General features: G+C 46.3%; 2 protein-coding genes across 5 annotated transcripts in view; one reads left to right on the top strand and one right to left on the bottom strand.

Moving 5' to 3' along the window:
* RSPH14 (radial spoke head 14 homolog) overlaps window positions 1-12369 on the top strand; it is a 95973-nt gene that overhangs the window by 58462 nt on the left and 25142 nt on the right. The gene's annotated exons all lie outside the window — the stretch shown is intronic.
* The window catches only part of GNAZ (G protein subunit alpha z), an 81687-nt gene that overhangs the window by 48943 nt on the left and 20375 nt on the right, over window positions 1-12369 (bottom strand). For all 4 annotated transcript variants that reach the window (XM_039321083.1, XM_039321082.1, XM_039321081.1 and 1 more), the window contains one exon: window positions 5299-6552. In XM_039321083.1, the coding sequence (XP_039177017.1) occupies window positions 5299-6021 (723 nt within the window). In that variant the 5' untranslated portion in view covers window positions 6022-6552. The remainder of the gene's footprint in view (window positions 1-5298; window positions 6553-12369) is intronic.

Below are 12369 nucleotides of genomic sequence, written 5' to 3'. Positions count from 1 at the left end.
TTCCCCTTCAATTCCCTCCTCTAAGTCATTGATGAAGATATAGAAGAGTACTGGGCATAAGACGGAACCTTGTAGTACCCCACTGCTTACTTCTCTCCATGTGGATGTAGTGCCATTGAGGACTACTTGTTGAGTACGGTTTGTCAGCCAGCTACAGATCCATTTTGACAGCGCCCAGGATAGATTCAACCTCCACATCTGAGTGCAGCTGAGTGAAGCAGAGATTTATTTTGGACTTGTATTGTGCCAACCTCTCGTTTCTCAAGGCCACCTCTGTCTTTCTGCACCACAGGGCACCTGCTTTTCCCGAATGTGTTCCGGTGGTCATCCCAGATAGGTGCTGGGACAACTGGAATGCTTGATCAGGAAGTCTGCACTGCGCAGGAGACAGTTTTCAATTTTATGATTCCACATAATCTCCAAATATTTTCTTTGGGGTCCTTGATGCTCTTTGAGTTGGGTGGTTTTCTTGCAGACGTTTCATGACCCTGTTAGGTAAGATCATCAGTGCTAGAAGGGAGTGGGTTTGCACCGATGATGTTACCTACTTGGGTCATGAAATATCTGCAAGAAAACAACTAAGCGCAGACCCAACAGTTCAGCCGTGAACTACAAATATTCTTCTATTGGTGGTACATTTTCTTTCTACAATCTCGATCATTTTCAGATTGCTTGCACTAATCTCTTCTTACTCGTGTAATTCTAGAGCATCTTTATTATATGCAAGAGCATTGGCCATGCAATGTTGATCACAGCAAGCTTTCTCTAAACTACATTAGGATTCAAAATGAAATTTTCCTCACCCATTCTCTAAATTAAGCAGAGAGAAGTTTCTATGGACCCCAAGCTGAATAATTCCAAGAAATCCTGACCTTTTCTTCAATTCCAGAAAGTATTCCTATTTCAGAGCCAGTAAATATCCATTAGGTGACCAGAGGAACAGAAAAAGAAGACTCCAACTAGAGAGGGCAGGCTTGAACGTGTGCACATGGCCTCTAAGCCTGAATTCTAGAGATGTGTAGAAAGACAGAGGGGTACAAGAATGTGGCTGAGCCAAATGGAATTGGGGCTGTACTCAATTGTCCCCAGAAGTTATCATTTAAAGAAATGTAAATGATATCTTTCTCAAAGTCCATAATCAATGAAGGGCTCATACCGCTGAAAGGCCCCAGAGTGACCTTGTGGCAAAATGGGCGCCAAACAAATTTAATAAATAATAAGAATATACTGATTGTGTAGAATTGCAATGATCACCAGATGCATCAAGCAATGGTTTTGTCCTTTACTGCAGAGATCCCCAACCTTTTGGGCACCAGGAACCGGTTACGTGGAGAGAGGATTTTTCGCGGACCGGAAGGGGCGTGTTTTTGTGTGCTGCCTGCTTCTTGTGGATGGGGCTTTGCTTGTTTGTGCAGACCGGTTGCTGGCATGCCACAGCCCGGTACTGGTCCACGGACCGAGGGTTGGGGACCCCTGCTTTATTGGGACTCCTCAGATTTATTCCAGGGCAGTGGTGGCGAACCTATGGCATGGGTGCCAAAGGCAGCACTCAGAGCCCTCTCTGTAGGCACGTGCGCTGTCGCCCCTGTCCTAGGCCTTCAGCTGGGTTTTATAAAACCTTTTCGCTTTAGGCCTCCGCCATGTAAAAAAAAAAAAAAGGTTCAATCAATCAGTCAATTTCAACTTCTCGAGAGGGAAAAAAAGATCTTGCAAAGTTGGAATTGATTGATTGAACTTTTTAGTCCCACCCAGTCTGCTGTTACCACTGCAGCCACGCCCACCCAGTTGGCCACACCTACCCAATGGGCCAAGCCCGCCCGGCACCCAACGATGCATAAGTGGGTTTTGGGTTGCAATTTGGGCACTCGATCTCTAAAAGGTTCGCCATCACTGATCTATGGGATTCAAAGCATTTACCAGGACTTGACCTCATGGAACTCAAACTTGGGACAACTATTTCCAGTGCGTTAACTTTAGGTACCATCCAGCTCCTGGAGTTCATTGGTCGCAGAAAGGGTTGTCCAGAAGCCCTATCAGAACAGATGGATACTAGAAGGCATGTCAGATGCAGGTTGCTACCAGAGATAAATTTTATAGCAAGGCAAGATTTTGGAAGAACAAAGAAAATTGACAATAAAAATCAAGTTTGGGAGGGTAAAAGCAACAGTCTCAAAATATATCTTATATATATAGCCAGAGATTCCCATAATTATGTTTGCTCAAATTCCAAGCTGATATTAACATATATACTCAAAAGAAATTTAACACAGAATTTAAGATGCTTCCTACCCATCCCTGAAAGTTAGATAGACAAAATACTACAAGCACACATGCATGTGCATATGCACATACATATGGACACAATACGCAGACAAATCTTTCTTCACTGCTTGGTTCCTTAACCTACCTATTTAAAATTGTCCAATTTTACTGAAGTCAACCCTCAACATTTTCCTCATCTCTCTTTCCATATGTGAGTACGTATGTATGACTATATATGTCTGTCTGACTATATGTATGCATTTATATGTATGCTGTGGATATAATTTACTTGGACTTCAGTAAACCATTTGATAAAGTAGACCACAACCTACTACTTGAGATATGATAGAAAAATGTGGCTTAGACAGCATCACCACCGGATGGATTCGTAGCTGGCTGACTGGCCCTACTCAGTGCGTGGTCCTCAATGGAACTGCATCTACATGGAGGGAAGTGAGTAATGGGGTGCCCCAGGGCTCTGTTCTGGGCCCAGTGCTCTTCAACATCTTCATCAACAATTTGGACAAGGGAATAGATGGGGAACTCATCAAATCTGTAGACAACACCAAGCTGGCAGGAATAGCCAATACTCCAGAAGACAGGCTTAAGATACAGGAGGATCTGGACAGACTTGAACACTGGGCGCTATCCAACAAAATAAAATTCAATGGTAAAAAAAGTAAGGTCCTACATTTAGGCAAGAAAAACCAAATGTACAGGTATAGTATAGGGGGTACCTTGTTCAACAATAGTAACTGTGAGAGGGACCTCGGAGTCCTAGTGAACAATCACTTAAATATGAGCCAGCAGTATGCTGCAGCTGCCAAAAAGGCCAACACAGTGCTAGGCTGCATTAACAGAGGGATAGAATCAAGATCATGTGAAGTATTAATACCACTTTACAATGCCTTGGTAAGGCCATACTTTGAATACTACATCCAGTTTTGGTCACCACGATGTAAAAAAGATGTTGAGACTCTAGAAAGAATACAGAGAAGAGCAACGAATATGATCAGGGGACTGGAGGCTAAAACATATAAGGAACAGTTGCTGGAATTGGGTATGTCTAGTTTAATTGAAGAGAAGGACGAGGGGGGACATGATAGCAGTGTTCCAGTATCTCAGGGGCTGCCCCAAAGAAGAGGGAGTCAAGCTTTCTCCAAAGCACCAGAGGGCAGGACAAGAAGCAATGGATGGAAACTAACCAAGGAGAGAAGCAATCTAGAACTAAGGAGAACTTCCTGACAGTTGGAACAATCAACCAGTGGAACAATCTGCCTCCAGAAGCTGTGGATGCACCAACACTGGAAGGTTTTAAGAAGAGACTGGACAGCCATTTGTCTGAAATGGTATAGGGTTTCCTGCCTGAGCAGGGGGTTGGATTAGATGACCTCCAAGGTCCCTTCCAACTTTATTGTTGTTGTTGTTGTTGTTGTTGTTGTTGTTATTATCTATCCTAAGGCCAGACTCCCCAGCCAGGATGAAAAATTAGTATTTATTGAATTAATAATTAAAATCAAAATCAGTTTCATGTAAATGAGAGATCATACTTGTAGAATTATTTCATTGTCTCCACTGCACATCCAAAAACTACCGTATATTCCGGCGTATAAGACGACTTTTGAGAACGATGAAACAGCCTCTGAACTCGGGGGTCGTCTTATACGCCGAGTCATAACATTTATTTATTTATTTATTATTTCCGGCGTATAAGACGACTTTCTAGGCATGCGACTCGGCGTCGATCATCTTATACGCCGGAAATGACGTCATTTCCGGCGTATAAGATGACTTTCTAGGCATGCGACTCGGTGTCGATCATCTTATACGCTGGAAATGACGTTATTTCCGGCGTATAAGATGATCGACGCCGAGTCGCATGCCTAGAAAGTCATCTTATACGCCGGAAATGACGTCATTTCCGGCGTATAAGATGATCGACGCCGAGTCGCATGCCTAGAAAGTCGTCTTATATGCGACTCGGCGTCGATCGTCTTGCGACCCGGCGTCGAACTCGGGGGTCGTCTTATATGCCGGGTCGCCTAATACGCCGGAATATACGGTATGTCTCTCCCCTCCTTTGGCAGGAGACTCACACATATACACACACCAAAAGAGAGGCTGTGGACATTTGGACTGAGCAAGTACAAATAATTAATTAATGAAATGGCTCTTGAAAACTCAGTTGCTCTGAAAAGCAACTGGTAAAGTGAGGCAAAAATCAGCTATGAGATCCTTTAGGCAGGAATTGTCTTTCCATTTTATTGGTAAAAAGGAAAAGGCTGATCGCTCACAAGCACTAGGACAGTGGTTCTCAACCTTTCTAATGCCGCGACCCCATAATACAGTTCCCCATGTTGAGGTGACCCCCAACCACTTATTACATCATCGGGTGCCAAGGGCTTGGCCAAAGAAAAGGGGGCAAATGGCGGACAGCCTTGTTTGGCGACCCCCGTGAAATGGTCGTTCGACCCCAAATGGGGTCCCGACCCACAGGTTGAGAACCATTGCGCTAGGAGATGGCAGGTGCTTCTTCTGCAATAAGGCCCACACAGTTTTTGGCTTTTCCTGCCAGGTGAGACTGCACTAGTCTTGTTACTTGGCATCTGCAGAGCAGAGCCTCTTCCTCCCTGGAGACCCTCTGCTAATTCCGCCTGTGCCCCTTTCATAGGGAGAGCTTTCCTTGGCAGAAGAGGCTTCCCTATCCACACATTCCCCTCGACATCTGGGCAGCCCCCACTTCCCAAGACCTCACCCTTCCCCTGCTGCCATTGGCCTGCCTTTAGCGGCATCCTTTTTACTAAATTCCCCCCCCCCCCCATTGAAAGGCAGTTACTTTATCTTTCATCTAAGTAAGCCATCGTGACTTGACTAAATTAGAAGGTGAAGCTCTTCTGTGAATGCAGCAGGAGGGAAGCCTAGGAGGCCGAGCTATGGGTAGCATTCAGAACCAGCGTTCAGCAACGGAGCAAACTCTCTCAGAAGCCCCATAATGAGGTGCTGAAGAGGGACCAAAAAAGGCTCAGGCACACTTACCGTTTGGTTATCTTCATACAGCTTCAAGTCATATCCACTCAGCTCCACACAGAAAATTATTGCTGTAACCCCCTCAAAACAGTGGATCCACTTTTTGCGCTCGGATCTCTGCCCACCCACGTCCACCATTTTGAAAGTCAGTTCTTTAAAGGTAAACTTGTTCTCCACAATCCCCGTCGTCATGTCCCGGGAGCGCAAAATGTCCTCCACGGTGGGGATGTAGTCCAAGGCGGCGATCCTTTCCAGGTCGTTCAGGTAGTAGGCAGCATTGTCCTCCAGGTGGTACTCGTTGGACCGGCGGAAGCACTCCTGCACCCCGGAGTCGGCCCAGAGCCTCTTCATGACCCCCAGCAGCTCCGGCGTGATCTCCCCTTTGCTCTCCGCAGGGCCTGTCAAAGCAAAGAGCTGCACGGCATCGTAGGCGCGGTCGGGGTTGTGGAACTCGATTTTCAGGGATGCCAGGGCGCGGATGATGCGGGTGAGAGAGTCGATGGCATTGTAGATAATCAAGGGCTTGTATTCCTTGCAAGCTTCCAAATTAAAGCCGCCGCTGTGAATGATTTTCATTTGTTTGACAATGGTACTTTTGCCGGAGTTGCTGGTGCCCAGGAGGAGGAGCTTGATTTCCCTCCGCTGCCGCTGACTCTCAGAGCGCAGGTGGCGGTCAATCCTTCGGGACCGCCGCGCTGCCTCTTTCTCCTCTGAACTTTGCCGACATCCCATGGTACAGCGGAGGGGAGCAGGAGAGGCCACCTGAAACTCTCTGAAGAGGAGGTCCGGGAATCGGGTCTCAAGGGGACGGACAGCTGGGCGGTGGCTGAGAAGGTTCCTCCAAAATGCCCCTCCACCAGCAGCTCCGTCTCTCCCAGCTGGGGTACAGAATTCAAATATGTCAGCAGCAATTACAGTCCATCATTGCAGCAGATCTCAAGGCACTCTCGCTTGGGGAAATAAACAGTTGCACATTCCAGTAAGGAAGGGAGTTTCCCTTTCCCATGAAAGAGTCAGATCTCTTTCTCTCCTTGGCCTGCCCTTCTTCTCCAGCATAGTTCCGTCATCCTCTCCTGTACACAAGGAATCTATGCACGTCAGCTGGATACGCTTCGGTCTGCTATGGATGGTCCAGCTGCTCTTGCAAGTGGCCCTCAGGTGCAGACGAAGCCCTGGGAAACCAAGGTGCTGCATGCATTTGGCTTCTCGGGCAATTCTTTAGGGCCGACGTCACGTTTGGGGACAGGACTCAGTAGTCTCCACCTGCAAAAAGAAGGAAAAATAAATAAACTCAATTGTTGGCTTTTTCTGTGTTCCTAAAGATCTTATTCTCCTCGTCCTGTAACCTGAATGGAAGAGGGGTAATTGTGGGACTGCCCATTCAGGAGAAGAGAAGAGGATTCATGCTGGGAATATGTGTCTAGCCCTAACCCAGGTGTAGGCAACCTCGGCTCTTTTATGAGCATAGCTGGCACAGGAATTCTGGGAGTTGAAATCCATGAGTCATAAAAGAGCCGAGGTTGCCTACCCCTGACCTAGCCCAACAGGGAGCAAGGCTCTTGGCCTTGCCAGCTTGATCTTTCCATTTTGTTATTCATGACCTTCTTCCTTCCTGACCAGCTGTTCTCCATGAGGAGCGCAAACAGGAGAAGAGGTAGAAGTCGAATGTTTCTGACTGGCCAAGAGCACCTCTAGGCATAAGCAGAGCATTCTTAATATTTTAGGACTTCTGCATTTTTTGGCATTTATGAATCACAGATTGACATTTATAAATCTATGATTTACAGCATCAGGCTCCACAACAAGCTGGCCAAAGGACAAACCCTCACGATTCTGATGCTTCTTCCATCATATAAAAACTAGGCAAGGACAACACAACCTGCATCTCTGCAACAGTGGGACAAATGCGAGAAGCGAGAGATTGTGACTTTTAAACAGCAAGATCTTAAGGTTTGAGAAAGATCTACTTTTAAATAACACAACCACAACGTCAGGTGCAAAAGACCAGGCCCACACGTGAAGATCCTACTGAACTGATTTATTGCTACTCATGCCCACACACAGGAATTTTCTGAACTAATATTTGGCACCTTCTTGGAGTGACATAAGGGTCAACGTAATTCAAAGGAGGTTGGTTGGACTTTGTGGTTACGTAGGAATTCTAAGCTGATGCCTCTTTTGACTTTGCTCCCAGGTTCTGCCATTCCTTCTCCTACGAGCAGATTGTTCCTTTTATCAATTCAAAATAGCCCTCCCAATCTGGCTGCCCAAGGCAGTACATTAGGACTAGGTCCAGGGCAGCTCTGCCTTCTTGCTCACTGTCCCCTTTCTGGGTTCAATGTGCTGCTGGATTCCTCCACCCATAAGTGCTTCCAGGCCAGGATTTGACTGTGCTGCTTCCTCCTCGCAACACACACACCTTCCTCCACACAGCCACAGCTGCTTCTTTCCATTTCCCATACACACCTGCACACATTCAGATACAAACAATTCAGAAGAGCTGCTCCCACCTGGAAGGATCTCATTTTCAGCTGCAGGGCCCAAGCAGGACTGGAAACCTTGACTGACCTTCACCCCATTTTTCCTCCTCCGCCCCACCCCATTCTTCGGCTTCTAGCACAAAGATTCAGAGAACTGTCATTACCAATGGGGATTCCCTGAAGGAGCAAAGACCCCCAGCCCCATCACATTCTAGCAGTGTTTCCCCAACTTGACAATTTTAAGGCATGTGGACTTCAATTCCCAGAATTCCACAGCCAGCAATGCTGGCTGTGGAATTCTGGGAGTTGAAGTCCACATGCCTTAAAATTGTCAAGTTTGGGAAACACTGCATTCTAGCAATAGCAGTAGCGCTATCAAGAGTTCAATACTTCCCATAGTGTTTCACAGCCCTCTCTAAGTGGTTTACAGAGTCAGCATGTGGACCCCAATATTCATTTTACCGACCTCGAAGGATGGAAGGCTGACTCAGCATCGAGCCCTGACAGGATCGGACTCCAGGCTGTGGGCAGAGTCAGCTGCCGTACTGCATTCTAACCACTGCGCCACCACCACTCCTTATGGAGACAGGGGGCCTGGTGCCCGTCTCCCTCTTACTTTATTGGGGGGGGGTGCCTCTGCATGCCAACCAGTTTCACATAAATTAATGAGCCAGTTTCAAATTCAGTAGTATATGAGTGAAAAAAATAATTAAGCTTGAATCAATGGAGGGGGGGGACATTTGTGTATCACATTGACTATGATTGGGATTCAGCAAGATCAAATGACAGAATGTAAAGATTTTAGTTTGAAGATCATCTGGTCCAATCCATTCCTACAGCATCCCCAACAAAGAGCCACCCAGCACCCGTTCAAAGCCTTCCATCAAAGAAGCATCATCACCTTCTGTCAGCCCTCCTAGCCAAACCAGACAGGAAGCGCAACCTGATGAGCTAAAGCTCCTTTACTGTAAGGCTGCATTAACAAAATCTTGCCAGTCGGAAGACAAAAGCTTCCCTCGGCCACAAAAGTACTTGATCCGTTAGTGCAGATCCATTTCTAAGTTTCTTCCTCTGTCTGTTTAGCTACTAGGGACTCCGGCCTCTCTTGCTGGTTGCTTCCTAGGCAGCTTCTCCTCCCCTCGTCCCCCAAGGTCACCCATACAGTCCATTACACCTCCCAAGGCAATCTGTTCCATACTGAACAACTCAGTTAGGATGTCAGAATCCAATTATACTTCATCCCCAGTTATCAATTGTAGAAAATCCCATTTCTGCCCTCTCTGGATTCTGTCATAAAGAAAGAGAGGGGGGTGAACAAAGGGGCTTTATGGCCCTCACTTCCTTTGGTACAACTTCAAAGGGTTTGAATGTGGTTAGCACCAAAAGGCCTTATCATAACAAAGGAGGCTATTTACCTTTCATGTAGTTTATCTGAAGTCTCCATCCAGACGGAAGAAAGGAAAAAAGGGGTGGGATTGTGATGCCTGAAACTGTCACTGGAAGAGGGGGGTGGAACTACTGGGGAACCCCTTAAAACCTTGAATGGGAGAGCTTGGACCCCAAGTCCTGTCTAGAACGCCTGCAACCATTTTCTCTTAATAAAGGATGCCTGTTGGAAGAATTATTCTAAGAGTTCTGTCTTCTTAAGATGCAAAGGGGGGGGTCCTTACATAGGATTTTTTTTTTCCTGAAACCAAAATCTATTTCTCTTTAGTTTAAATCCATTGTCCTCTCTTCTGCAAGGACCTGGAAGACTGCTGCTCCATCTTCTATTCAAGGCCACTCCTGGTCTTCCCCAATTAAGCCTATGGGATGCCTCAAACTGTTCCTCTTCGTTTTCCTCCTTCCCGGTACTGTATCGTCTTGGTGGTCCCTTCTGGATACCTCTAGTGTGGAGAGTGTTTTTCCCAGAATGAACTGCACACAGCATACTAAGTACAGTCTGACCAAGGCAGAGAACTAGGACTTCCCTTGATCTTAGAACAGAATAATAGAAAAATGGGGTTGGAAGGGAAACTACACTTGTTATCACTGGGGCTGTGTCGCCCTGGTGCTTCGCCCTGTATTGCTGACCAAGATGGCTCCTCATCTGTGATTATCCCTAGACACCTGAAGGGCTTTCCATCTGTCCCTGTTGAATATATCTTGCCAATTTCTTCCCATTGTTTGTGCTTCTTCAGATTCCCCTGAATATTTATACCATCCTATAGTATTTTGCTATCTCTATCTTTGTGTCAGTAGCAATTTTTACAGTATTTTCGAAGTGTTGACTCCTGGCAACTATCCAGACAAATCCCTGCAGTTTTCTTGGCAAGGTTTTTTGGAAGTGGTTTGCCTTTTCTTTCTTCCTAAGGGAGGGACTGGCTCAAGGTCACCCAGCTGGCTCTGTGCCTAAGGCAAGACTAGAACTCCCAGTTCCGCCGACCCAGCCCCATTCCTGGCCTGGCGACCCTCCATCCCTCACTAGAGGTTGAGCAGCACAGCGCCTAGAAGAGCGCCTCGTTTCATGCCACGCCCCACTTCCTCCAGCCTTACCCAGAGCCCTGGGCGTGCTGGGTGCCACTGACTCTGTGTCCCTCCAAGGACAGCCCTGTCCAGGCCACTCTTGGTCTTTTGCTCTACCAAACTCTCCCGGGAGAAGCTGCCAGATGCTTTCTTGGTTCATTCCCCTGATTTTGCTACTAAAAATGAGGTCTGTTGAGCTCCTCTTCCCCCCCTTACTGAAGAGAAGAACAACAGCTGCCCTTGCCCAGCCACCTGACATTGCACCATCCTCCATGATGCATGAACCCCACCCTTATATGTTAAAAATCCTGACTTTTAGTTTACGGCAAAGAATGACTAACAGCTTTTAATAAATCCTGATTAAAACCAGAGTGTTCAAAATGGACAGTCCTGTGTAAGGCTCCAGGCAGGATATCTGGGCCTGGGGAAGGAGGTGGTGAATTACCATAGCCGGGTCAAGTGAGGATCTTTCTTCTCCACCTGTCCTATCCCCCAAGAGCATCGTTTCCCCTTTTCTGCAACATGCATTTCCTCCACACTGCCGAATACACTTAGTGAAGCGCTTGAGACAGTCGGCTCTGTAACAGTCCAGCAAAGCTTCCAGAATTCCCCCCCCCCAGGGGCAGTGCCTGCCCTTGCCCTCACCTGCTGGGTTCTCCAGTTCTCTAGAGAAGCCTCAGGAAAGGTCTCGGCAGCAGCATCCAGATGGGAGTACAACAGGACCTTTCATCTGGAGAAGCTGATCTCTCAGCAGCAATATTACCGTAGTTACTTCGTCCTTTTACTTTGAAGAGATTGAAGTAAGGAGAATTTGCTCAGAACTTGTGCTCCAGTGACAGGCCCTTCATAGGATCAGTAATTGCTCTATTTATTTATTTATGAACCAGTCTTTTATATCACTTCAATTACAAGTGACTCTAAGCAGTGAATATTCACTCTAAGTAGTGAACACTAGCGCTGATTATGTTAATTAGTTTGAGTAATGAAATGTCTGCAAGAAAACAAGTTCTGAGCGCACCAAGGACCCCTCGTAGCAAATATTTTCATATATATTGTTAAGTGTGAAAGTAGTTAATAATAAAGAGAAAAACAGTGAAAAACTGAAGGAATCAAGATACCTTATGTCAGTGGTTCTCAACCTTTCTAATGCCGCGACCCCATAATACAGTTCCCCATGCTGTGGTGACCTCCAACCACTTATACATCACCAGGTGCCAGGGGCGTGGCCAAAGAAAAGGGGGAAAAAATGGCGGACAGACTTGTTTGGTGATCCCCGTGAAATGGTTGTTCGACCCCAAATGGGGTCCCAACCCACAGGTTGAGAACCACTGCCTTATGTAAACAACATCAAGAGTCTGGGTGAAGACAATCATTGTAAATTCTTGGATATCCTTCAAGTTGACTTCATCAAGCTCACTGAAGTCAAGAAGGTTAGAAGTGAATGCATCATGAAAATGAAGATCTTAAAGTCCAAACTCAGTGGAGGAAATGCCATCAAGGCAATTAACAGCTGGGCAATTCCTGTCATTAGATACACAGCTGGAACAGTAGGCTGGACTCAAGCAGAATTAAAAGGCTTGGATAGGAAGACCAGAATAGCAATGAATCATGCCCTTCATCAATGTAGCAATGTTGACAGATTCTACTTACCAAGGAAAAATAGGTGGGTGTGAAATGTTGCAAGTACATCAGATGGCTGAAGAAGAAAAAGGGCATTGGAAGAATATCTGAAGGACAGAGAAGAAGATGTACTGAAGCTAGTATACCAGGATGGCTTATTAAGTAGTGGAGAGACCGCACTGGCCTACTTGAAAGACCAAATGAAGAATAAAAATGAGAAATGGCAAGGCAAACTATTACATGGCCAGTGTATTAAAAATAGCAGACAAAGCAGATAACAGGACCTTCCAATAGCTAAGAGCAGGAAAGTTGAAGAAAGAGACAGAGGGGCTAATTCTGGCTGCACAAGACCAAGCCTTAAGAAAAAATACATACGAAGCCCGAATTGAGAAGACAGCAACAAACAGAAGTGATATCTCTGCAAAGAAGCTGAAGAAAGAGGGGACCCCCTGGTTAGCTGTTGCAAGAAGATTGC

This window comes from Crotalus tigris, unplaced genomic scaffold (genome assembly GCF_016545835.1).
Source record: "Crotalus tigris isolate CLP2741 ecotype Arizona unplaced genomic scaffold, ASM1654583v1 scf7180000023720.1715460, whole genome shotgun sequence".
Lineage (NCBI taxonomy): Eukaryota > Metazoa > Chordata > Lepidosauria > Squamata > Viperidae > Crotalus > Crotalus tigris.
The sequence above is the reverse complement of the archived record's forward strand: the minus strand, read 5'-3'. Positions and strand labels throughout refer to the sequence as shown.